This window comes from Epinephelus moara, chromosome 9 (assembly GCF_006386435.1).
Source record: "Epinephelus moara isolate mb chromosome 9, YSFRI_EMoa_1.0, whole genome shotgun sequence".
Classification (NCBI taxonomy): domain Eukaryota; kingdom Metazoa; phylum Chordata; class Actinopteri; order Perciformes; family Serranidae; genus Epinephelus; species Epinephelus moara.
Window position 1 is genome coordinate 34449343 of NC_065514.1, and position 27007 is coordinate 34476349.

Below are 27007 nucleotides of genomic sequence, written 5' to 3' on the forward strand. Positions count from 1 at the left end.
ATAGCTGTTTAAAACAAAACCTCAACACCAACATAATCCGTCATTACCATGAACACACACACACTGTAGTTTATTTTGACAAATCACACACACACTGTCCTGCTGCCACAAATACTTATTAGACATAAAATGTGGATTAATCCGCAGCTGAAAATTGTCCCCAACAAAGGCACTACTTCCTCCTGTTTGAGTAATGTTTTACAAAAACTACAGTGACCAGCTGTTTTAGAAAATTCCTGTGGCCAGTTTTTAAAAATGTCTCAAGTAGTGGGCTTGGGGCTGAGTGCTACCGAGAGGGTAGGGAGGTCAGAAAGCACTGAGAGACAGATTAACACATAACAAAATATAGAATATCAACAGACTTATCATTAAATGAAATGTTGGTCTACAGTGACACACACCTTGCACACTCTTGGGATATACTGTAGGTGATAGTAAGCACACCAGAGGCTGGCCAAACAGATTTGTGAAATGCTATTAGGAGAAACAAAAGACAGAAAAAGCCACATTAATTATAAGAATATACATTCGCAGTGTGATCATATCATGTACACATCAGGTTTTAATATCCCCCCACCCATCAATAAACATTCAGAGCAACTGAAAACTAGTATTGCCAGCTTGCTGTTGTATGCAGAAACAGCTATTTAGTTGTACTTACTATTTACATCCATGCCTGTGAAAAACCTGGATGCTTTACACACATCATGTCAGTGTCTGAAAAATTGTCTCCCCTTCGGCTCGTGAGATATGATATTGAGTAATGTGCAGGAAAGTTTTTTTGCAGAACATTACCATGTCACAATGGAGCTGACCTTTGACCTTTTGGATATAAAATGTCTTCACTTCAGTATTTTGACATTTGTGTGAAATTTTGTCATAATACACATATAAATTTTTGAGTTACGGCCAAAAAACATGTTTTGTGAGGTCAGAGTGACATATGACATTCGTTCATTTGTGCCGTGTTCACGAGAATGAGATGCATGCAAGGTCACAGCAACCTTGACCTATGACCACTAAATCTAATCAGTTGATTGGTGACTCCAAGCATGTCATTTCTGTTTCTATATGGTCGCACGTTTATAATTCTCCTCTGCTCTCTGTACTCAGCCCACACACACACACACACACACACACACACACACACACACACACACACACACACACACCAGCTAGGAAAATATATAACCACTTGAAAAGCGACAAAAATATCTGCGTTTTTTTAAACACTCCCAGGGTGGTCAAGATGGTGAAGAAGATACGTTTCGATGTTTAGTTCGATGTACAGTTCAAATAATTGTTCAGTTGTTATATTTACTGCTGTTGTTAAAAGAAACACATGAACACCATGATTCCTTTAAGCTGTAAAACTAGGGGAAACACTGCCTGTGTGTCACAGCTACTGCTGCAAATGCTGACTATGTTGGTGAACAGCAAAATCGGCAGTCAGACTACAATAACTAACTTCCTGTTGTGTTTAGGACACCTGCATGCACCTGTTCTTGTCATCTCACACAGTGTCTCTGCCTTACGTCTCTCCCTCCATGTTGCCTCTTCAACTCTCCCTCACAGTTTGAAAACTTCTGATATGGATGTGTGTGGTTTTGTTTTTTGTTTCCAGGAAGCTTAACCTATTTACATACCTTGTAGGCTGTGCTGTTAGAAGAATCCACAATGACAAAAAGTGGCTTCCGGGTGAAAGGGAATAAATCTCCTGGATGAAGGCTGCAACATAACAAACAAGTAAATGTCAGGAACCTACATTTCTATCGCAGCAAATCTATGGTGAGTTTCTGCACTGCTGAACACATGGTAAGAGATTCTACACTTGTGATTAACATTAAGAGTGGGCAGCTGTCAAACATCTGACTGAGTCAGATAAATGTGATTTGTCATTAGTCACAAGCAAACTGATTTTCCTCTTGGGTTAGGTTTGTGGACACAGGCATCATTCTGTTGCACATTGTGATTTTTAGCTTTTCCTAAAATGATAAAAGAGCATTTTGAAAAATCATAATAAATACATTAGATCAATAATCACCAGTGCATTTCTTTCTGAGCCTGATTCCTCTTCTGCACCGTCTCTCCATTCACCACATCACGGTTTGTATTTGTGAGCACTCCTCCAAAATCGTATGGTCCTACAGGAAATGTTCAAAGATAAAGCTCAACTTCTTTAATTTGAAAAGGCATGACTGACTGTGACATAGAGATCATAGCTTTCACTGCAGCTCCACACTACATTGGTTAGCATGAACCCAACTACAGGTGTGATGCACCCTAAGAGGCTCAGTGCTAAACTAAGATAATACAATAAGACAATGCACATGTTTAGACAACCTTTGCCTGTTAGGTTGCCAATGTATAATAAGATATGTTGTGAATTAATCAATAATTATTTTCAAAAATTAAAAAAAACCTAACAATTTAAACAGTTTGGTGGCATGTCCATATTCCATTAAAATTCCATATGATATTAGAAAGAAAACATGGGCTTTAATACCTTCATAATCTGAATGGCCAGTAGGGAAGACTCCAGTAGCTGACAGGTAGACAAGCAGAACGCTGTTGGCAGGCAGTTCCTGAAAATTAGGGCAATGGCGGAAAAAAGACAGTGTAGCAAAGATATAGGGTTAGATGTGAGTGCTACATGTGATTTGCATGCTGACATGAAATTATTAGGTTAAACTAAAATAGAATAATGGGTAGGGGGTGCAGAGAAGAGAAAATCTGACCAAATATGGGTCCAGATATGAAAATCTCCCCCAGTCAGTAAGTGGGATTGTGACCCTGTGACACCAATCAATGTTCTCTCATTAAAATGAGAAAATCACTGGAAAACATTTGGATGTCACACAAATATTGCAGTGGAAAGGTGAGAATCTAAATAGCAACAATGTCAAACAACACTTGTAATCCTGGAGGATGACAGATACTGTACATTTGATGTTACCTTGGTGATACTGCATGTGTAATAATAGACCATTAACTTCAGCAGTATTTAACCCAGAAAGGCTTTGATTTAAGTGAATACTGACCTTAAAAGATGCAGACAGGAAAGTAAAAAGTTGGCTGAATGTTGGCTTGTACAGCAAATACTTGTGAGGGTTTTCTCTTTTAGCTGGCTTCTCATTGGGTTCCTGTGGAAAAATATTTTATATAATAACTATTTGTACTGACGTCCAGCTTACTTTAAGTATGGCAGGGTAACCAGACTTCTAGGAGGCAATTATGTCTTCATTAGTTCATCATGTTTGTCAACCTAAGAGATACCCGTGGGGAATGACGCAACTCTTGAAAGAATGATGTATCTCACTCAGCACACACTTATAGCATAATTACAGGGCTGCGATTACAGGCGAAAACATGGTGACATACAGGTATTTGCTACTGATTGGCCCTGAGACAGACTGCATCATGTACGAGACATAACAGTTGCCTTGCTTGGAATATTCTGCTCTGAATAAGTTGTTATACCACAATCTGTTAGGGGCCGTTGTCACAAATGGTAAGGGAAAGGCCACACGACAAGGGTGCCCCCTGTTGCCTTTGTTACATGCAACTGCAATTGAACCGCTAGCGGAAGCTATCAGACCCCATCCCAATATTCATGGTATGTCACTCGAAAACAACATAGGATGTCATTATATGCGGACGATGTTTTACTGTTTATCACACAACCGAAAATATCTTTTGCCTCAGCCATTAATGTTATTGATAGATTAAATTAAGTCTCTGGATATCTAACCATACAGAAAGGAATTTCTGTCTGTCTGTCTGGGTGTCCTTTGCATACCTCAAGAACTGTTCATTTGATCTACTTCACACTTAGCAGATGTATTACTGGGGAGTGGGGACCCAAGGATGTGCATTTTCAAATTTGGTGCTGTTTGGATACATGACACCTTCAATATTGATAAATTCTGAATAAAAACGTGAGCAGCGCTCTGTGGCTTTGTGTAGAGGTGGGGGCAGAGCTTTAGGGCTCTGCTGGGAGCAATCTGTGAGAGGAGCATGTCGTGCTGTGTGTATTTCACAATGTTCTGAGTAGCTGTGAGCTTCAGTGTATTTCTTTGCCATATTAACTTATAACCAGGGGTGAACAGAAGCCGGTAAACTCTGGTACTCTGTACCTCTAAAAGGTTCAGTGCCAGTAAGCAGAACAAGGAAGAGGGGACAGCAGCTGCCTGCCTAAAGCAGTTGGAAAGATATTCAAAGATTTGAACAACCCAGTGAAATAACTCATAAGTGAAACGTTGTTGAACATAAATGACACCTCTTTCCAACTGAGACAATGAGCTTCATTTCATCAAAACTAGCCATCCTCTAACTGGATAAAAAGAAAGCATTGCTCTGTGTGCAGCCTGCTGTGAGAAGAGTGCTCAGGGTCCTTCCACAAAGTGCAACACCGCAAAGAGATTCTACAAAAATATTCAATGACTTCACTCAGTTATAAAGTCTAGTGTCCCCAAATTCACTTTACATATCAACAGTCTCCTGTTGGTTATACCACAATGCTTAGTTTGGAAAAATGTGCTTTTGCATAACATGGGCATATTCAGTAAATTCACTCTTAAACAGTGTAGTGTCCCCAAATAATTAATAACTTCACTCAAAGAAAATTGTTTTTTATGTGCTAATATTCTGAGAATTGAAAAGGAGGTTGGTAGTTTCATACACACTATATGGACATGTGTACATTTTCAGGATTTCTGGGTTAAAGTTGTTTGAAAGTTAAATTTGGTGTTCAAGAAAAAATATACATCTGGATCCAGTCAGCCTACTGCTAGGAATGTCTCACCCACAAATTTAGGGAAGAAAATTTTCTGAGTGTGTTAATATCTGCTGCACACAAAGGTATATTACTGAAATGGATTTCAAATAAGCCACCGACACTCCTAGATTGGCAAAAGGTAATACTTAATCTTCTACCTAAAGAATACTGGACATACTGGTCTAAAGGTAAAACTGGTACATTTCATCATATATCATCATCATCATCATATTTGATTGTGTGGGACCAAAAATCAAAATATTTTCGGGAAGGCACTTCCTAGACCAAGAAATGATGGTTGAATGCTGAAAGAGGCTTTGTTGTCGGTATTATTATTCAAATATATATTTAACTGTATGTTTTGTTTCTTTATGATATGCCACCATGCTTGCGAACTACTACTTTGTTGTGTTACATGTACCGTTTAGGGGAGGGGAGTTTTCAGATGGATTTGGGGTGTGTTTGGAGGGGAGGTTGATAAATGTAAAATATGTGTATATATGAAATTGAAATTGTATGCATAATTAATAATAAAAATGTGCTAAAACAACAACAACAACAACAACAACAACAAAAAAACACTCCACCACTCTACTCTTCAGGCATAACACCCACCAGCGTTCCTTGTTTGGAGGTCTGTGTGGCCAAGTTTACAGGTTCCCTCTCCAAAGCTTGAAGCATGCGGAACATATCGATGGTTAACTCACTGAACTTCACCTAAAAAGAAAGAAAACAACACTAACATAACCTTACCACTGGGAGACTTGTGGGGAGTTAGTATTTTAGACATTGTAGTTTCACAGATGATATAAAGGTCATGTTTTTCAGTACACATAAAAGTGTTTGCAGGTTGATTTTATAGGTATTTTAGTTCTTTGGTCAGTCAGGTACTATAGCCAGTAGAGGGCACTGCAAGTACTAGTAGCACATGTCAAAACAGGAGATGAAGACCTGTTTGTTACTGCAATTACCTTATGCAGTTCTGAAAGGATAAATGAGTCAGATCAGACACACTGAGAGTAGTGACGAGGGGCTTGTCTTAAATGTTGAAACAGTCAAATAACACTTCACTGTGTTCTAGGGAAACAAACAGTACACATTTGACACAGAGATAGTACTAGTAAGGTGGTACTTCCCAAATGTGAAAGAACATTTTTAAGTTTAGTTACACTGTCAAGACATATACAGATTTGTTAACCCTAAAGCCCTGAGCACATGCTTACTGAACATGAGCTTCACTTCCACAACCAGCTAAAAGAGCTGAGGGGCAAAAACTAAAGAAGATTCATAGAGAAAGAGCTGCTGCATGAACCAGGAAAAACCTGGAAAAGCAACTTGTCACTTAAACTAAATGTTTACTGTGATAAATGAAGTTATGTTTACAGTACATTATCATAGAGTGTATGGGGATGAAAAGCCTTCACTTTAATAATACTAGTAGTACTAATAGTACTTTACCTTAGATGTTTCACAGTTTCTCTCTTGCCTATCTCGGCCACTAAGCAGAAACACCTATATTGTATTACCAGGTCTTCATTAACTAATGTAGGGGCAAATCTGTCGTGGATGTGGAGGACATGTGATAGAGCTTACCCTTAGTGTTAGAGTTCCTACCTCTGACAGACGTGTTCAATTCTCCAGATAGACTTGTATTAAAAAACATTAAAGGGATAGTATGGATCTTTAAAAGTGAAGTTGTACAAGGTACTTATCCATAGTTAGTATATTACATACAGTACATGTCAGTCAGCATGCCGCCAGTTTAAAGAAGCAGGCTGGAGTCCAACATGGAAGCTAAGGAATGTACTGCTGTGGATGGGAACAGCAGTAAAATGTATTTAATGAATTCAATATCAGTTTAGGGGTATACTATATTTAGAATATTTCCATTGCTTTACCTTGCTGTCAAACAGCGATTCTGACAGGGAAATAAAGTTGTTAGATTGCTCTCTGACTCCACTGAGAAAAACAGTGATTGAACAAAACTGAACACAGAAGCCACTGGTCTACCGCTGCCTTAACTGTTTAGTCTTGTTTGTGTAATTGTGTGACTTTGGTGCTCAAAAGAATTAGTTCGGACTCACCAAAGTCACACAATAATACAAACAAACTAACTGATCAAGACAGCAGTAGACAAGCAGATTCATGTCCAGCAGGCCAAAATTACTGTTTTTGTCAATGGAGTCTTGTGGCTTTGACAAAAGTATAGATGAGGAACTGTAGCCGTTGATGGCTCACCCATCAGAACAGGCTGTCTGACAGAATGGTAAAGCAGTAAAAATACTCTCAATATAGCGTACACATATAGATTTTGTAAACTAAACTTCTTTCAAGCGCCTAAAACACGTTATGCTGCTGCCCCCGTCCACAGCAGTGCATTGCTTTGCTTCCTATTTGGCTCTCCTGCGCCTGTGGACTGCCATCTATTGCGTGTAATACACTGACTATGGATAAGTACATCATACAAAGCCACTTCAAAAAATCCAAACTATCCCTTTAGTGTGTGATTAAAATTAGAAACCTTTTCAGAATTTGTCAACATTTAAAAAAAAAAAAAACAGTCAATATTGAAACAAATAAGGATTTTGCTCTGGTAGGAGGCCAATGACCAGAAATCGTAGATCAACACTTTGCTTCCCCATAGTGTTATGTTAGTGTTGCTGTCATGATCAGGTTGAAAATGTAGATCTGTGTGTCAGATGGAGGACAGAGAAGCACGTAAAAAGCTGACGATAAAACATTTGGCCTCCTGCAAGAACCCTTTGGTATTGTTATCCTAAACCTCTTACTTACTTAGTACTCTTACTCATTTGTGAGGTTTGCTTGTTCAAGTGTTCAAGTCAGTATGAGTCAGACTGACTTAACCCTAAGCATAAACATATGTTGTAAACTTTATGTTTCAATCTAATGAATACCACCTGTATCCAGCGCAAAAGGAAGCTTGCGTCTGATCATGGACGAGAGGCTTGTGCTTGTGTCAGAGTAAGATGTAAACATTAAAGGGATAGTTCAATTTTTATGAAGTGGGGTTGGGAGTGTAGTCCAACAAAGGGGCTTAAGAATCTGTTGCTGTAGACGGGTCAGCAACAAAATGTATTTTAGCCACCTAAAAAAAAAAAAATCAATATCAGTTTAAATGTACGCTACATTGAGAGAATTTTCACTGCCTCACCTTAATGTCAGACAGTGATTTGCAATAGGAAAATTAAGCCATTATATCTTTCTCTTCAATGCAAGACACCTTTGACAAAAACAGTGATTTAACATTGCTGAACACAGCAGCTGCTGGCCTACTGCTGCTTCGATCAGTTATTTTGTTTGTGTTATTGTGTGACTTTGGTGTTAAACTAACTAACAAATCGAAGCAGTCGCAGACCAGCAGCTTCTGCGTTCAGTGAGCTAAAATTACTGTTTTTCTCAATGGAGTCTGGTGGCTTTGACAAAAGCATAGATGGGGAACTGAAGTCATTAACGGCTTTCCTGTCGTAACATGCTGTGTGACAGAGAGGTAAAGTGGTGAAAATACTCTCAGAAAGGAATTCTTCTAGAAAGAAGTTGCTGTTGAGTTTTTCGAATGTATTTTTTTGAGCACCACAAAGCAAGTGCCATTTAGTTCCATTATACTGGAGAGAAGGCAGACATCTCTACAGTTGATACTTCCAACCCTCTGCAATTCTAGACTCTACTGATAAATAACACTACAGGTAAGAGGAAAAATATGTGTTTTTGATTTTGGAGTGAACTGTCCCTTTAAAAAAAAAATTTGTACCAGTGGTTCTTGCATGAGGCCCAACATCTCTGTCCTTTGACAAAAATGGCAGTAAACTACACATTATAAAATCATGTATTGCTGTTATTGTGCTCTAAAATTACTGTTGTGACTATACTACTGATAGTGGTTAGAGACAGGGCAGGACTTAACCCTTTGTGGACCATGCACTATGAATCTATCAGGACATGCATGTCTATCAAAAAAAGTTTAACACAACTGACAAACTCTAGTCATACAGTATTAAAACTATTATTCAAGATGGGCCTGAAGGTATTACTGGTAAGTTCTATATTGAAAAGTTGTGTTTGATATTGTATGTCTGAGAGCCAACAACGAGTTTTCATCAGTAAGACCTGTCAGTGACTGTGTTGACGATGTATGAAGTGTTAGGACCTGTGAATTAGAATTAGTGGGTTAAAACCTGGTTGTTACAGTTGCCGATGATTAGTGCATCTGCAAGGATGAGCTGCCCAACCACCATGCCTTGTTCCAGTGGAGGCACACTTCCCTCCTGCAGCCGATTGCTGGTGACGATGACAGAATTGTTGTCATTCAGAACTACAACTGGATCTGCCTGTTTTACAAATGGAGAGAAACAACAGTGAGCTGCGGCTGATCCAGTGCACCAGGCAGCAGATGACTTCTTCAATTACCTGGCTGTCAGTCCAGGAAGATGAAGTGTTGCATTAATATTTTTATGTCAGTAACTAACTTCAACCTTCAATTTGTCATACCCTTGTACAGATTACACAATTATGGGTTTTTAACATCTATTTATAAGATATAGTGCCTTGCAAAGGTTTTAACCCCCTTTGGTGTTTTTCTTATTTTGACGCATTACAACCTGTAATTTAAATAGATTTTTATTTGGGTTTTCTTATAATGGACCTAAATTAAATAGTCAAACTTGGTGAAGTGAAAATAAAAAACTTTTTTAAAAGGATAAAATATTAATAATTAAGTGAAATGTGGTGCATGCATGTGTTCACTACGGAAGCTGAGAACGGCCATGTATTATTCTTTTTTTTGTGCACTGTTATCTCGTGATAACGACTTATTATTTCGTTATCCCGATATAACAAAGATTGTTTTCTAGTGATAACGACTTATTATTTCGTTATCCCGATATAACAAAGATTGTTTTCTAGTGATAACAAATTAATTATTTCGTTATCGCGACATAACAAAGATTGTTTTCTCGTGATAATTGTCAAGTCTGATGATTGCGCGCTGGTTAATGTGGTCGTCCTGATTTCAGCCTACAAGAGCTGCCACTGGCTGGTCCAGGTGTCCCAGGGAGGTGAAAATGGCAGATCACATTATTGATCAACGCATCAGGATGTACTTCAATCAAGGTCTAACACAGGCAGTTATTTATTTTCACTTAACTTCACCAATGTCTGACTATTTTGTGTAGGTCCATTACAAAAAAAATCAAATAAAAAAGCAATGTACTTCAAGAACCTCTGGACAATCTAATCAAACAAACTTGTAACCACATTATGGATAATAACATAGACAACACTGAAAGTACTAAACTAGTTACCTCAACAAAAGCTGCCACTTCCTGTAGAACCAGGTTCCATTCAAGTTGGTCCTCTGTGTTAAACCGCTGTGTGTAATCTTCGATCTCCTCAGATAACTCCTGCAGGTAACAGACAGGCATGGAGTTCCAGGAAGGTCAAGCTAAATCCAAACACTTTTTTAACTCTACTGCAAAAGTTTGACTTGTGCTAGATTCAGAAAATAAGGTCCCATACAAATTTCATGAGGCAGGCTAACTTGTCCCAGTTTTCTGTAAGGGGAAAGTGGAAATTGCAATTAGAGTTTGGGTTTTGTTTGTAAAGCCAGAGCACCAATGCTCTGCTGGGTTATGATGAGGAGGTGAAGGTAATGGGCGAGGAGAATCTGGTGTCACATAAGGACAAGAAGGACATTTTTTCCTTCATTCCCCATATTCAATCTGTCAGTTCTCCTGCTTAGCTGCCTAGCCTTAGCCCTTAGCTAACTGAAAATCTAATGGCTCACTTCCACTGCAGAGGACTCCCAGTCCCACTGACAGTGAAAGAGAAGACCCCAATCAGAAGTTACTGTGTTCTCAGAAGAGGAGCCCTATTCCAGCATGACCCCCACCCAATAAGCATCTTCTCTGGATTTTCATCTTCTCTGCATGCTATAGAGCTATAGGTGGGAGACCATTTCTATCAAAAAGGCTTACAAGGGAGCAGCCTCTGTAGTGAGAGCACTGAATGTTACCTCTGTCCTTGCGGAGGCGGAGTTGCCACTCTGTTCAAGGACAGCTTCCAGTGTAAGCAAATGTTTTATGCTCAGTTTGACTCCTTTGAATATGTTGCCACTCAGTTAAAATCCCCCTGTCGAGCAATTTTAGTGACCATCTACAGACCCCCCAAATATGATGCAAGGTTTTTTGATGAGTTTGCCAAATTGCTGTCTATTGTGTGCATGGAATTTGACTGTGTTGTTTTAGTGGGAGATTTTAACATTCATGTTGATAATCTTACAGATGGGTGTGCTAAGGAACTGTTAAATATTCTGGATAACTTTGGGCTTTCTCAGCATGTCACAGAACCAACACATAACAGAGGACACATATTAGATCTAATTATTTCCAAAGGTCTTAATATCTCTGAGGTTGTGGTGAACGATGTCGCTTTATCTGACCATTACTGTGTTTCGTTCAAAATGACCACCCTTGCTAATCCTATGAAAAGTGAAGCAGAGGTGATCAGAAAGCGTTATATAAATGATAACACCTGTGCATTATTCACCCTGGGTTTTACACCATCACAAACCCTGCCCTCAGCTCTAGTTGATGACCTTGTAAGCAGTTTTAGTTCCAATGTTATGACTGTTATTGATTCTATCGCCCCAATTAAGACCAAAGTTATGTCAGGTAGGAAAAAGGCACCCTGGAGAAACGCCATACTGGTTAAAGAATACAAAAGAGTATGTAGACAAGCTGAACGCAGGTGGCGAAAAAACAAACTCCAGGTATATTACGACATTTATAAAGAGAGTCTTCACAACTATAACCAGGAACTGAAGAATGCAAGGCAATCATATTTTTCAGAGATTATCAATAGAAACAGTAATAATGCCCGCACACTTTTTTCTGTAGTGGACAGACTGACCAACCCCACAGCATCACTCCCTCCTGAACTACTGTCTAACAAGTCATGTAATGACTTTGCAGCCTTCTTCACAAACAAAATATTACAGATAAGACAGGCAGTGTGCAGCTCCAGCTCAGGAATGATAACACTTGTGCCTTCCTGTCCTCCGGTTAATCTAGGACATTTTAGCCTCCTAGATTACACAACTCTAACAGAAACGGTTTCAAAATTAAAGCCCACAACATGCTGCCTTGATATTCTGCCTTCAAACTTTTTTAAAACCATTTTTAACTGCATAGCTCCAGATGTACTGCAGATAATAAATACTTCTCTTAAAGCAGGCCAGTTTCCCCAGGCCTTGAAAACTGCAGTAATAAAACCTCTCCTAAAAAAATCAAATCTGGACGCCACAACAATTAGTAACTATAGGCCAATATCAAATCTGCCATTTTTGGGGAAAATCATTGAAAGGGTTGTCTTTCAGCAAATCCATACTTTTATGATGCAAAACAATCTTTTTAACACATTTCAGTCTGGATTTCGGCCACATCACAGCACTGAGACTGTACTTATCAAAGTCTTAAATGATATTCATCAGAATAATGATGCATGCAAATCCTCTGTCCTGGTATTACTAGATCTCAGTGCTGCATTTGATACAGTTGATCATAATATACTACTTAGCAGATTGGAAAAGTGGGTGGGACTCACCGGCACTGTGCTACAATGGTTCAAATCTTACTTACAAGATAGGGACTTTTTTGTGTCAATTGGTAACCATGAATCTGAGCGAACTACGATCACATGTGGGGTTCCTCAAGGGTCCATTCTCGGACCACTTCTATTCAACATCTATATGCTACCCCTAGCCCAGATTATGGAACATCACAACATCTCCTATCATACGTATGCCGACGACACACAACTCTATATCTCAGTGTCATCACACGACTACAGTCCCTTACTCTCATTGAGTAACTGTATTCATCAAATCAATGACTGGATGTGCCAGAATTTTCTCCAGCTAAATCCAGAAAAGACAGAGGTATTAATTTTTGGCCCTAGAAATGAAAGGGCAAAGATCAGCGCCCACCTTGGCTCTATGTCATTGACAGCTACAAATCAAGCCAGAAATCTTGGTGTTATTATTGACTCAGACCTGAACTTCAACAGCCATTTAAAGTTTATTACTAAATCTGCCTATTACCACCTGAAAAATATAGCTAGAATTAAGGGGTTTCTGTCTAAACAAGACATGGAAAAACTTATTCATGCATTCATTTTTAGTAGGTTGGATTATTGCAATGGCTTATTTACAGGCCTTAACAAAAAATCAATCAGACAGCTGCAGCTGATTCAGAACGCTGCCGCCAGAGTCCTTACAAACACCAGGAAACTGGACCATATTACACCGGTCATTAAATCGCTACACTGGCTTCCTGTGAGTCAAAGAATAGATTTTAAAATCTTACTGCTGGTCTACAAAGCCCTAAATGGTCTCGGACCAAAATACATGCTTGATCTACTGGTTCCCTACGAAGCATTCAGACCCCTTAGGTCATCTGGAACAGGTTTGTTGTGTGTTCCAAGAACAAGAACCAAGCAAGGTGAGGCAGCATTCAGTTATTATGCTCCTCACCTGTGGAACAAACTTCCTGTAGATCTGAGGTCTGCTCAAACTGTCAGTTGCTTCAAATCAGGGCTAAAAACACTATTGTTTACTGAAGCGTACTCTTAGATTAAATACTTACCTGCTGTATTCTACTACCCGTACTTTTTAACTACACACTGCTGATTTATGCCTTTTATTATTCTACTTCTTTTCTTATCCTGACTGTTCAATGTATTGAGCCTGTTTTTATTTTATGTTACTTTTATTATTATCACTATCATTCTCAATTTCTATTTCCCTTTTTAATCGATTGTTTTTATTGTTTTAATAGTTTTATTGTTTTTTTTGTCTTGTTGCTTTTAATGTCTCTGTAAAGCACTTTGAATTACCTTGTGTTGAATTGTGCTATACAAATAAACTTGCCTTGCCTTGCCTTGCCTTGCGACTTACCAGGAACTTGTCTCCGGACAACATGGGCTACACACCTAATACAGCTGTATGTACAAAAGTACAAACGTGTATGTTCAGCACTCTGCTGACCAGATGACAGGGGAGTCTATGGCCATGCTGGTCAAACTGGCCAACTACTTTGAAAAAGTGAAGCAAGACAATTAGGACATTTAATTTGTCCCAAGTGTATATCTGGTTCTGCTCTCACCTCCATACAGAAAAGGTATGAAGCCAAGACTCACAAGTATAAAACCTTGTAGCTCTGTGTTATGTTTTGTTTCAAGGTGTAGCATACCTGGCCACAATGTGTTTGTAAAATGTATACAAGCAGATGAGCTGCTGAGTATATAGTGTCATTGGTATGGCAACCGCACATGAGAAACCAGAGCTGTGCCACTTAGATCTTTAGGTCTTTTGGAGCGTTATGGTTTCCTAGTAGTTTATATCTACATAGAACAGTGTGATGGCTTGAACGGAAATTGTGTGCTAGCAGTGAAGTTGGTTTGTATGTTAAATAATCAACCAAATATGTCTATTACAGCACCAAAGCACTGCTATAATGTTTGAACTCATGCAACACTCAGTTAATCCATTGTGCCTGCTCCGTTTGAGCAGCAACTGCAGTCGTACATTATATAGATTTTGATCATGATGTAGGTATGGACGTCACCTCTCTGTCAGCTCCACTAAGTATGTACTAAGTCTAGGCTCTTATGTCTATTTTGCAAGTCTTGGTGGTAATTTTTGTGGTCACTTTTGGACGGTGGTGGCGTGTGGCTGCGAATCACTCATCAGGATGAGGAAACTAACTCACCAGACTGTAAACTCTCCTTCTGCTGACTTCTCGCTAGCTAGCTAGCTACTAGTTTGCTGCATCAGTTTCCGATGGGATAACAGGAACTGTAATAACCTTTGATTCACCAAAACTTGGCTGAATCCTGGACAACACCAGTCAGCCAGGTGACTCTTTTTCTATACGCTGATCTGACAAAGCAGAGGACTCTGGCGAGAGAAGGAGAGGAGGTGTGTGCTTTATGGTGAATAAGGACTGGTGTGACAGTGGGAATGTGAGGTGCTGTCCCGTTCCTGCTGTGGGTCACTGCTATTTGCTGCTCAGAGACGGCTCCTGCCTGTTTTTGGGAGAGGAGACCATACATCCACCTTGTTGAGGTTGGGATGTGTGGACAGTTAAATCAATCCACAACTAGAAACCATGGATTGCCAGAACCATCCAGAAACATGGACAATCATACAGCAGCAGACAACAAAATAACAAGATGCAAAAATTGGTCTCAATTACATTGCACAAGTTAAAGGAGCTGATGGCATCACATTTCACTGAAATTGTACCTTGTATAATTCCAATAATTCCAGGACTAACACACAGAGACAGACAACCATTCACACTCACATTCACACCTAACTGCACCAAACTGCACCATAGCTCTAATGGTCAATTGAAATTAGTTAAAAAATATACTGCGATGGTCATAATGGATAATTGTTTTTTCATATTTGAAAATAAACAGGTGTGTAAGTGCTCTAACTTCTGAGGTTGGCAGTGGGAGCATCCTGGTGGCCTGTGTGTTGGTGCCTCAACTATGACCCAACACCCCCCGGTTTGTTTGAGTAGAGAGAGATTGAGAGTGGCATGCAACACTTTCTATCTCTCTGATGTCCATATCATGTGGTGAGACACTAAAATGAACGCTATGAGTAGTACATGAGGTATATGGGTGCAGGGGATGTCTTCATACTCCTCAGAAAATTCGGAACACTCAGCATGCTCTAGTAACAAAAAACGGCTTCCATACCTTCACCAAAACTTTGACTAGGTCCATCTTGTTCAGCAGTAAACAGACAACGATGTAGCGAGCATAATATCGAAGCTTCTTTACCACCAGTTCTGGCCTGATAAAAAAGAAGAGAAGACACAATATGAACTTGTAAAGTCAAACAAATACACATTAAAAGACAGGCACATTTAAAGCCTTGTTCATTAAGGCTTCTGATGAAGCTGTAAGGTTCATGTTTCAATCTGAGAATTACATTTAGCACGTTTGTGTTATTGAAACTGCTTAACTTTAGTTCGCTTTCCAGTGTCTGTGGCTGAGAACTCTAAAGAGTTAGTCTGATATTCTATAGTTTTCTTATTATATTATACATTTACTTATATCATTATCAACACATGCCATGTGCAGACCCAAACCAACAATTCATGCATCTTACTAATAAATTGTCTTTGTGTATCAAAGCCTGACATATAAAAAAATAGAGAATATAGCTGTCCTTATCCTTTAAAATAACCCTGTACTTTTAAATTGTTGAACATACCTATAATCTATTGAATAAGAAAACATTTGGCTAAATTTTTAAAATAGCATAAAATAAAATAAATCTTAACTGTCCAGGCAATTTATTATATACCAAGCATAGGGATCTACTTACTTAAACTACAACTCACAACATTTTAACAAAAGATTTTGGAACTTACCTGTCCTCTTTGTTGACCTGGAAGTAGTAGGAGCGCTGGCGGATGGCTGAGTAGAATGAAAAGGCCTCATTCAGGTAACTTGTTTCTGAGGTACGAAGGCTGTCAACCAAGATTAGAAAGCAGAAGGTGCATTACTGCAGCACATTTCATTACATTCATACCATTTCAACACACTTTAGACTGAGGGTGTATTTAGTAATCAACACGGCCTCTTATCTTAATTCCTCTTTTCTAAGCCCTTTTGCCCTCTGTACTGCTGCACATACAGTACATGAACCAAAGTAGCAGGTGTGCTCAGAGATGCCCACAGAAGTCTGAGCGCCCAAGACATACTGCTTTGCACTTGTCATTGTGCTTATGTAATTAATATAGGACCCACAGTGCTTCCCATCAAACACAATGTGTCTCGTACAGATTATCCCATACCTCTTTTACTTGTTTCTGTTAGGTTTGCTTGCACAAGTGTGCCAATTCGGCTCCACAAAACTGTCTGACCAGCAAACTTGTCGTAAGTTGTTAACTTCAGCCTGATGAATGCCATCTGAGGAGGTCAATGTTCATGAGATTTCGGCATTATTCTTATCTATGCCCCTAAAATTGTCATATTGTGAGGCCTGTCCCATGCTGTTTGTGACCAGATTTCATTCACAAAAAGGTTTGCTAACTAAGAATTTCACATGGCACAGCTAAGAGACTTAATGCTGGATAAAAAAATATGGTTAGCAGTGTCAGTAGGTGTGTTAGAGGACCTGAAAAAAATGTGAAAAAAATATATTAATAAATCATCTGCCAAGGATGTGTCATCAGAACAGCACTGCATTGTGACAGATATAAAGAGGGAATGAATGTACATGGAGTTAAAAGCTACAAACAGTTGGTCAAGGGGATATGAAAATCAGAAATAATAGACAAGAAAACATTACACACAGTAGGTGATGTATACTGTCGTTTGCGACAGACAATGGACATTGGACAGATACCGACCAAAAACCATAAGGCAGCTATCAGAGTGAGAGAATTTTCCTAACAACTAATGAACAGTAGAAGTCCTTATGCCAAAATATACCAATTATAAAAACAGAAAATCTAGAAGACCTCAGAAAATGGCCATGATGATGATGATGATGATGATGATATGATAATGATAAAATTAATTTTGCATTATACTTAGTGTACTGTACTTATACATTAGCTCCTTTTCCACCAAAATTTCCAGGAACTTTTATTACCAGGAATTTGTTTACCTGGGTAAAAGAATTCCTGGGCAAACAGCCCCGCCCCTCAAGAATTCCGGGTCATCTGAAAAGTCCTACCCCCCTACTAGGTACTTTTTCCAGGGTAAATTTGGGGTTGAGGAAAAGTTTTTCACATGGGTCATTTCGGTGGAAACGCGGAGGTTTTTCAAAATTCCGGGTAATTGATAAAAGTTCCTGCGGTGGAAAAGGGGCTATTAATCATATTTAATCTCTAAATTCATTAAGATTGAGACATCATTATAAGTTCAACAGAAGTTTTCCTCTAAGGAGAAAGGTAGACTGTACATGACTCATATGAACTGAATACTGAAACTAATGAAACTGAATTTTTTTGTACCTCAGAGAAAATTCTTAGTATGACAAAAGCAATGAATGTTATAAATTCTCTGCTATCACTTGCACATGCCTCATAAGAATCATTAGAATCAGAATCAGACATAATTTATTGATCCCTGGGGGGAAATTGTGATTTGTTACAGTTGCTCAGATGTAAAGAATAGAGAATTCTAAGAAGTAAGAATAAGAGTATGATGTTACAATATTAAACACTAGTACTTCAGATATTAAGAATAAAATATATATCTTTACTGTGCTGAGTCTATAAGTGTGTAAAACTATACAAATATGTGCACTGTGCTACTGTACCAACGAGTATGTTACATTCAGAAATATAAAATATGTATTATACTACAATGTTAACTACAATATATACGTCAATAGAATTAACAAAAATAAGGAAAAACATAAGAGGTATGTACAGCTATGGGCATTGTATGCTGAATAAATATATACATTCAAGAGGTGTTGGTGAAATTCGTACACAAAAGAATATCTTTTTGCATTTCCATTGCTAACTGTCAATCCGTGAAATACGATGAAGCTTCTGTCAGCAGCATGTTTTGTCTTGTCATCTTGCTAATGTATGTGCTTGCATCTTGCTAATCACAGCATTATTAATACACAAATGTGTCTTGAGATGGTCACAATAAAAGGACACTTGTCTTGTAAAAAGACAGGATTTCACAACTAGTGCTACAGAAATGCAAATTTTGGTCACAGATACCCCAAAGAATCAGTCAGTATTTGCTGTGACACCATTTGCCTCATGCAGTGCGACACTTTTCCTTCACAAAGAGTTGATCAGGTTTGTAATTGCTGACCCACTCCTCTTCAGTGGCGGTGATGGTGTGAAGTTGCTGGATATTGGCAAGAACTGAAACAGGCTGTTGTATAAGCTGATCCAGAGCATCCTAAACATGCTCAATGGGTGACATGTCTGGTGACGCAAGCCATGTTAGAACTGGGATATTTTTAGCTTCCAGGAATTGTGTGCAGGTCCTTGCAACACGGAGTTGTGCATTATCATGCTGCAGCATGAGGTCATGGTGGCGGATGAATGGCATGACAATGGGTCTCAAGATCTCGTAACAGTATCTGCATTCAAACTGCCATCAATTAAATGCACTTGTGTTCGTTGTCCATAGCTTATGCCAACCCATACCACAATCCCACCATGGGCATTCTATTCACAATATTGGCATTAGCAAACTGCTCGCCCACATGACTCCATACACGCCATCTGCAATCTGCCTGACAGTGTAAACCAAAATTCATCTATAAAGAGAACACTTCTCCAAAGTGCCAGATGCCATTGACAGTGTGCAGTTGCCCACTCAAGTCGGTTATGATGACGAACTGCTGTCAGGTCAAGACCCTGGTATGGATGATGAGCATGCACGTCAGCTTTACTGAGAAGGCTTCTGACAGTTTGTGAAGAAATTCTTCAGTTCAATGCAACGGTTGCATCAGCTGTTCAGGTGGCTGGTCTAAGACGATCTTGCAGCTGAAGATGCTGGATGTGGAGGTCAGTGGGTGGTGTGGTTACATGTGGTCTGTGGTTGTGAGGCTGGTTGGATGTACTGCCAAATTCATGGGAACAACACTGGAGATGGCCTATGGTCATGAAATAAACACTAAGCTCACGGCTAACAGCTCTGGTGGACATTCCTGCAGTCAGCATGCCGATGGCACACTCCCTAAACTTGTGACATCTGTGACAGCTCTGTTATAAAAGTGCATTTTAGGGTGGCCTTTTACTGTGACCATCCCAAGGCACACCTATGCAGCAATCAGCATCTTGATATGCAACACCTGTCAGGTGAATTGATTATCTTGGAAAAGCAGAAAAGTTTATTTACTTTATTAATCCCCCTGAGGGGAAATTCAATGTTTTCACTCTTACTTGTCAATTACACACAGGTCCGAAAGACACACACATGCACAAACAGGACCTATACATGCAGCCCTCTCAGAGTGAGGGGGCTGCCCTTGGTGAGCGGTTGGGGGGGTTCGGTGCCTTGCTCAAGGCCACCTCGGCAGTGCCCAGGAGGTGAACTGGCACCTCTCCAGCCACCAGTCCACGCTCCATATTTTGGTCCGGACGGGGACTCGAACTGGCGACCCTCCGGTTCCCAACCCAAGTCCCTATGGACTGAGCTACTGCCACCCCCAAAGCTCACTAACATGGATTTTATCAAATTTGTGCACAAAATTTGAGAGAAATGAGTCTTCTGCATATAAAGACTTAGACCTTTAACTTGAACTCATGAAATATGGGAACAAAAACAAAACTGTTGCATTTAAATTTTTCTTCAGTGTATATTTGTTCATACACTCTAGACCCACCCAGCCTTTATCAATGACTGTTTCAGAGCAGACAAGAGTGAAAGAGTCAGTACGTTGACATGCACAGTTAAATCGAGCTTTGGTTATATCTCGACTGGGCCATTTAATTGGACTAATGTCCTTGTCCCGGTATACAAGCACAGGAGGGGGATCAATTTAGTGACCAGAGTATGTCCAACTCTGCTACGACAGGTGGCGATATGTACCCTTTAAGCTTGTTAATACTGGACCTTTTCCTGGTTGACTTGTTACGTCACAGACTGAACAGTCGAAAAATAAGTTAGCTACGGCTAGCTAGCGGCAAACTGGTACAATGGTGGACAACTTTACAGCTCTGTACATTTTGTCCATCCAAAATTGCATGGCTCTGGATGTAGATTTCACCATGTTGTTACCAACTTCTTCTTCTGTTATGCATTTAATGCTATTTGACTTCCGGGTCAAAGCCTGGGGCGGAAACTGTGGAGCATGCACAGAGTGCCTCAGCCAGTCTGGGTCCGACTGACTGCAGGAGTAATTCAACTCCCAACCATATTATCTGGGTGTGTTAGTCCGGCTTTGAAAAAATCAATTTAGTACGATTTCAGATGGACTAACATGTTTACGTGTATTTTAAAAGTCTGGTTTTAGTCGCACTAACACAATAAATCAATTTTCTCTAATGTCATGTGAAGGTATTGAGAGATGTGCATGATCAGGACAAAGTTTGACTTACTAGTAGTGGTAGTAAAGCTGTCCAATTTTGGATGCAACTTCCCCAATCTGCCATCTCTTCAAGCCATACCGACTGTCCAGAACCTGCCTGTCAATAAATGAAAACATAAAATACTGATCACTGGACAATAAAATAATACAGCCAGAGCATGACAGAGCATCTGGCAAATGACACTGTGACAGTCATCACTTTTTACAGATGCATCTCACTTTCTGTGAATTAAGAATCATACATTGTATTTCATGGGAATGCATTGGACACTAATCCTTACAAGTTTAACAGTGCTGTATTGTTTGTAAACTCATCTATGGTTTAAAAATTACTACATGAATAAATCAGATCCAAACGTAATATTTTTCCTCATTCTGCTGATTCTACCCTCAATCACAGCCACGTTACTCTTCATCCACTTATTCTAACTTGGTGAACAATGTGAACTAATAAGAGAGGAAAATAACCTGTGCTGCTGCTGAAATTTCCACAGCTTCGTGTAGACATCAAAAGTCCGTCCAAAGTAGGACTGCCACTGCTTGTGTCCATACTGAGGAAGGTCTCTGCAGCAAAGAGCACAGTAACGGTCAGAGTCAGAGTCACAAACAATCAATCAATTCAATTTATTTGTCACATGAAATCACATACAATTACATCATACAATGCCAGTGCTCTCGGCTCTACACTCAATCACACTGCAGTTAAAAGAACAATCCAACATTGTGGGAAAAGTGGCTGTTAGCAGTCATGGTGCTTAAGTTCCTCAGAGTCTGAAGGGTTTTCAGACATTTTTCTGACATTTTAAATATGATCAAAGTGAACGTGCATGCATTTTGGAATGTATAACAGTATCAATAAACCAGTAAAAGCTGTGGTTTCTCACTCACTCTTATTGTTAATTTTTACTACAGTCATTCTGCTGTTTTCTGCAAATAACCAAGACAAGAAAAGGCGTTGTTGTCATGTTATTGACAACATGATGACTTGTGACTTGATAAACTTGTTAAATTGATCTTTTAATAAAAACATTTAAATTGTATGCCCTGAATGTCTGTTTTTCCTTGTGGTATCAAAATGGTATCGAATATCGATATTTTTTAAGGTATTGTAAAGTAGTTAGAAAATTCAGTATCAATACGATACGATACGATACATGAAAATGAAATTAATTTTGTGGGGGCGCCGGTTGGCTCAGTGGGTAGAGCAGGCGCCCCATGTACAAAGGCTGTGTCCATGCTGCAGTAGCCGTGGGTTTGATTCCATCTTGCAGCCCCTTGCTGCTCTCTCTCCCCCTTCACGCTTTGAATCTGTCCTATTGATTAAAGGCAAAAAAGCCCAAAAAAATATAATATATTCATTTTGCATCATCAGACAGCTCCGCTCAAGAAATTCACACACAAATTAGACCAGTCATGACCATGAATTACATCACATAATACCCTCAGATTCTGATTGTTTTATCAGCAGCACTCTGGTTTTGGTTTAGCAACAGGATAGAATGATATCTAAACAAATTTTTAAGCTTGTTGTGTTCAAATGGTGGGACTTTGATTTGCCTGTTGGAGGGCAGATGTTGGTATTCTCTGTTTAGAACATGCAGGGGATCATCAGATCAGCAGAAATGCTGTTAGTGAGTCTAAGCATGCTCTTATTGTGGGTTGCTTGAAAGATGTGTGCCACAGGTTGGCCCATAATCTTTGGACAAATTTGGAGTTTTATAATTTAGTATAGTGTTGCACGGTAGACCGCGGTACTTAAACACCACGGTACATATGATACCATAATGTTGGAGTACCGTAGCACTACGTTACCTCACGGTACCACTACTGTGGGATAAGATCAAAGTCCAATCGCAAGAGGGTGAGTGTCCATGCGCCGTCCAATAACGGTGCGCGCTGTCCACCTGGCACTCAATATGCTACTGCAGTGGTTTGTTTTCCAGTGACATTTCAGGTATTAGCTGAGCTATTGAGTATCTTTAAGCAGTGAAACTTATTATTTATTTCATTTTACTTGTAGGCTAGATTTGTTTTTATATGCTACAGTGATTTGTTTTCCCACAGAGCTCTACAGTGCGAGCATTTTACTCGCATTTGCGACTAAAAATAGTTTTGTGCTTGTAAAAAAAATCATTCAGGAGCACTCTGTGCGAGTACAGATTTCAACCAGCAGCAGAAACGAAAGGCGAATCCTGCTGGTTGTGGGTTGAACGGGGGTCACAGACAGGAATACAGTGGAGCACTATGGCCACCGCAAGATAACGGTTTACTGGCGACCGAGAAGCCCGGCTCCAGGTCCAATAATTTCCTCTTCGTTGGTGTCATGACTGCCCAGAATATCTGAACAGCCAAGCTGTGGCGGCACACAGGTATGTGACGTGTCAGAGGAGAAACAAGCCGTTCACATTTCTCTCTTTGTGGCAGGTAATGGTCCACAAACCTCACCGCACTGAAGGGACTGTTCTTAACTTATCAGAGGAGGAGGATGGCTGGTTGATTTTTATTTTATTTATTTATTTTATTTTGATCCCCCTTATGTTAATCACTTATTGATGCTGTTTTTGAAGTATGAATAAGTCAATAAGTAATTTATTCCTTTGAAATATCATTGATGTATTATAGAGAAGTGATTTATCTTTTTATAAATGACAAAAGGCACATCTGCCTCATTTTTGCTATGGTATCGTGATACTACTCAGAACTGTGATACACTTTCACTGGTATCGTACTGTGGGTCCCAATTTTGGTACCGTGACAACACTAATTTAGTAATTAAATAATTTAGTTTAACATATAGCCAGCTGAGCCAGGCTGTACTACTTAGGTCACAATACAATATTATTGCATTTTTTCAATGTGTTGCTATATGCCGATCTATCTTTGTCAACTGCTAATTATTCCCCTGAGGAACACTTTGTTAACATCCATTTTATCTAATAAAATAAATTTGTTCAGTCTTTTCATCTCATTTTTTATTACCAAAAGTTTAATTTGTACTTGTAGTATTGATAAAACTTTTTTTAACGGATAATTAGCGTCTATGCGCTGTGCCATCGCTGTGTGAGTGAATGGTTACCAAGTAGCAGATAGCACCCTGTATGGTGGCCTCAGCCACCAGTGTAGCAATATGTGTTAATGGGTGAATGTGACTCTGTAGTGTAACTCTTTAAGTGAACTCAATACATGATTTGTAAAATAGGATCATAAGAGACTCGTCAACAGGAAATTTGACAAGTTTCCTTAGGCAAGATGTTGCTGGCCTTTTTTGCCAAATGCCTCAGTGTGGCAAATAAAATTCCATTTATCCACTAGTGTCCCATGATATTTATAGTTCTCTATAGAGTCAACCACCTGTCCCTTGATGATGTTTTTATGAGAGGTTGAGGGTTTATGCCTAAAATCAATACACATTCCATTGTTTTTTTTTTTTGTACATTTAGTTGAAGGAATTGTTGCCACACCAATCTACAAAGTCATTAACTACAGGTCCGTGGCTGTTTTCATTGGCATGGATGAGACTAACTACTACAGAGTCATCAGCTAAATTGAAAACGAATCTGGTGTCATGGCGGCTGCGGCAGTTGTCAGTATACAGAATGTAGTGGAAAGGGGAAAGGACACAGCCCTGAGGAGACCCAGCGGATGATGTCAATTCCCCCAACATGCATCCATTCACCCACAATATCTGAGCAAGACCATTCCATTCCAATATCCAGGCTTTATATATTTAAAATTGAAGACTCATCACTCAATTATAAAGGAAAACTGGGAAAATGATTTGGAAACTGTCAGATGACATCAGATGATCATGGGTCTAAAATACTCAAGATAGTCACTCTTATCATTTTGTCCCAGGCATGGCATTATTCAATCTAAAATTGTATAGAGGCTTCATATATGTGAGGTAAAGTTCTCAAAACTTTTCCCTTCTCTTCCCTTCCTGTGACAGATGCAAGCAAGCTAATGCTCTTATATTACACATTGTGGTCATGTCCAATCCTAACAGTCTTGTATATTTGAATTTTATTTAAAGATTGCAGGTTTAACAATTACATCATGCCCTTTTCTTTGACTTTTTGGTGTACTAACAGAGGATCTTACCCTGACAAAAGCACAATTAAGCAGCATGGCCTACTCAGGCCTTGCTGCCCTTCTGGCAAGGTGTGTCATAGTTTTTAATTGGAGGAGTGATCGCCCCCACCCCCTTTGGCAGGTGGATTTGTGAGGTCATGCATTTTCTCAAAATAGAAAAGATAAGACTACACACTGTGTGGATCCACTGTGAAATCTGATGCAGTGTGGAGGCCTAGATGTTGTTGTTGTTTTTTTTTTTTTTGCTGTTTTGTTCTTGTTTTTTGTTTGTTTTATTAATTTTTGTTCTCAATTCATTATGTCTATGTCATCCCTGTTGTATCTATACACTGTTTGAATGAAACATTTAGAATGTTTACTCACCAAATGTCATAAACTCCTAACAGATTATAAAAACTGTTTTCTGGTAGACGAGAAATGGTAATATTATGGGTATCGTAAGAAAGAAAGCTCTGATTACTGTAGCTAATCATAAACAACCAACATTAAATGAAAACCTCAGAAATGATGTTTCACTATTTTAGTCAGTCCACATGGGTCTGAATTTACGAGCCCTTTAACATGCATGCTTTGAGCTGATGATCAAGTCTGTCAGTCAGTTCTGTCAGTGATTCAAACATGAGGAGAATGCAGCATCAGTTCTGAGTAATACACCACAAACCCAGTGTGTCACTCAACTCAGATCACAACCAACAGAATGTATCAAAACCAAAGTGAAAGGGTAAAGCAAACAGGGAGCAGTTTATTTATCTAATCTATCTGATAACTGAATCATATGCATCCACATATCAGTCCGGCAAATGAGCCTGGCCCTTTTCTCTCTCTCTCTCGATTGGTATTGTCCTTCTTGGCTCGCAGTCAAATGACAGGCTCACTGACTCCTGCTACTCCAGATGGTCAATCTGTCTGTTTGCACTCTACAGTCTTTCTGAGCTTATGGGGTTATCCGCTGAAACAATATCACAACAAAAACACAAAAACAGTGGGAATCAATCTGACTCCGGATCTTGGCTTGCATGAAAATATTGAGAAAGTTTCAAGTTGAAAGCAAACCTGTCATTTATTCTACAGGCACCAGGCAAGGACTATTCCCTACTGTGCTTCAGAGAGGTGCATTTTGTTAGTAGCATTCTGAAAATCCCAGACTACATTTGTTTTCCGTGCTGGAATCAGTGTCAGCAGCAAACCTGAGCATTTTGAACAATCTCAGTCTTTTACCTGAAGAGAAACAATGACATGAAAATCTGAAGTTTCCTAAAGCTACAAAGGAACACAGAGCTGCTCCGATTTAACAGAGAAAGAGGGTCTTTCTTCCACCACTTTATAATCATACTCTCACAGCCTGCTGCTTTTTCAGCAGGTAAGGTGGCTTTACTATATGGTGAATTAACTTCAATTACATATTCAATACACCTCTGACAAGCAAGCACAGATATTTTAGAATTTTAAAAAAAATTCAGAGTTAGGTTAGCATTCCCTGAAACATAGGCAAGAGTAAATGTATATTTAGCTTACTTTGTACTAATACATTTCTAAATTAAGCTTAAATTGAAACCATAAGCTCACTGAACATTAATGAAACAAAAATTACTACACAAGGTATGCAATTCTGGAGGTAAGGTTATCTGTTCAGATTAAAGGCTTGAGTTTTTAACACTGAAAACTTTTCATAGATATGTCAGTAAGCTACCCAGTGAGTTTGTTAAAGCAAATGTTCAACTGTGCACATCTTGAGCTTGAGTAACAGACGACACAAAAACACATCTTGCCCAGCACATAGAGCTAGGCTGATACATTGGACAGGCAAATATATTGACTGGTGTATATCTGTGTATATGTCGGCCAGTTGGTACAGTAACAAGAAATTGCAGCACTGACACTATAGCCCTTTTAAAATAGGAATTGTGTAAATTTTCAGGAAAGCCCAATCAGTCTTCATTCAGCATTGGCAGTATAAAAACAAAATCAGGGAGTGCAGTGAAATGCCGTTTGCCTACTTTTCTTCATACAGAATGTGCCTTTTTCGGGGC

At 39.2% G+C, this 27007-nt stretch overlaps 1 protein-coding gene and 1 long non-coding RNA gene across 2 annotated transcripts in view; one reads left to right on the top strand and one right to left on the bottom strand.

The window, feature by feature from the left end:
• The window catches only part of LOC126395185 (uncharacterized), a 523086-nt gene that overhangs the window by 453387 nt on the left and 42692 nt on the right, over positions 1 to 27007 (top strand). The gene's annotated exons all lie outside the window — the stretch shown is intronic.
• scai (suppressor of cancer cell invasion) overlaps positions 1 to 27007 on the bottom strand; it is a 43246-nt gene that overhangs the window by 8393 nt on the left and 7846 nt on the right. The window contains exons 3-14 of the mRNA XM_050052402.1: positions 21354 to 21449; positions 20896 to 20982; positions 16240 to 16338; positions 15560 to 15656; positions 10096 to 10194; positions 8971 to 9123; positions 5393 to 5494; positions 3042 to 3143; positions 2507 to 2585; positions 2045 to 2144; positions 1647 to 1728; positions 402 to 474 (exon numbers count right to left, since the gene is read on the bottom strand). Of these exons, the coding sequence (XP_049908359.1) occupies positions 402 to 474; positions 1647 to 1728; positions 2045 to 2144; positions 2507 to 2585; positions 3042 to 3143; positions 5393 to 5494; positions 8971 to 9123; positions 10096 to 10194; positions 15560 to 15656; positions 16240 to 16338; positions 20896 to 20982; positions 21354 to 21449 (1169 nt within the window). The remainder of the gene's footprint in view (positions 1 to 401; positions 475 to 1646; positions 1729 to 2044; positions 2145 to 2506; positions 2586 to 3041; positions 3144 to 5392; positions 5495 to 8970; positions 9124 to 10095; positions 10195 to 15559; positions 15657 to 16239; positions 16339 to 20895; positions 20983 to 21353; positions 21450 to 27007) is intronic.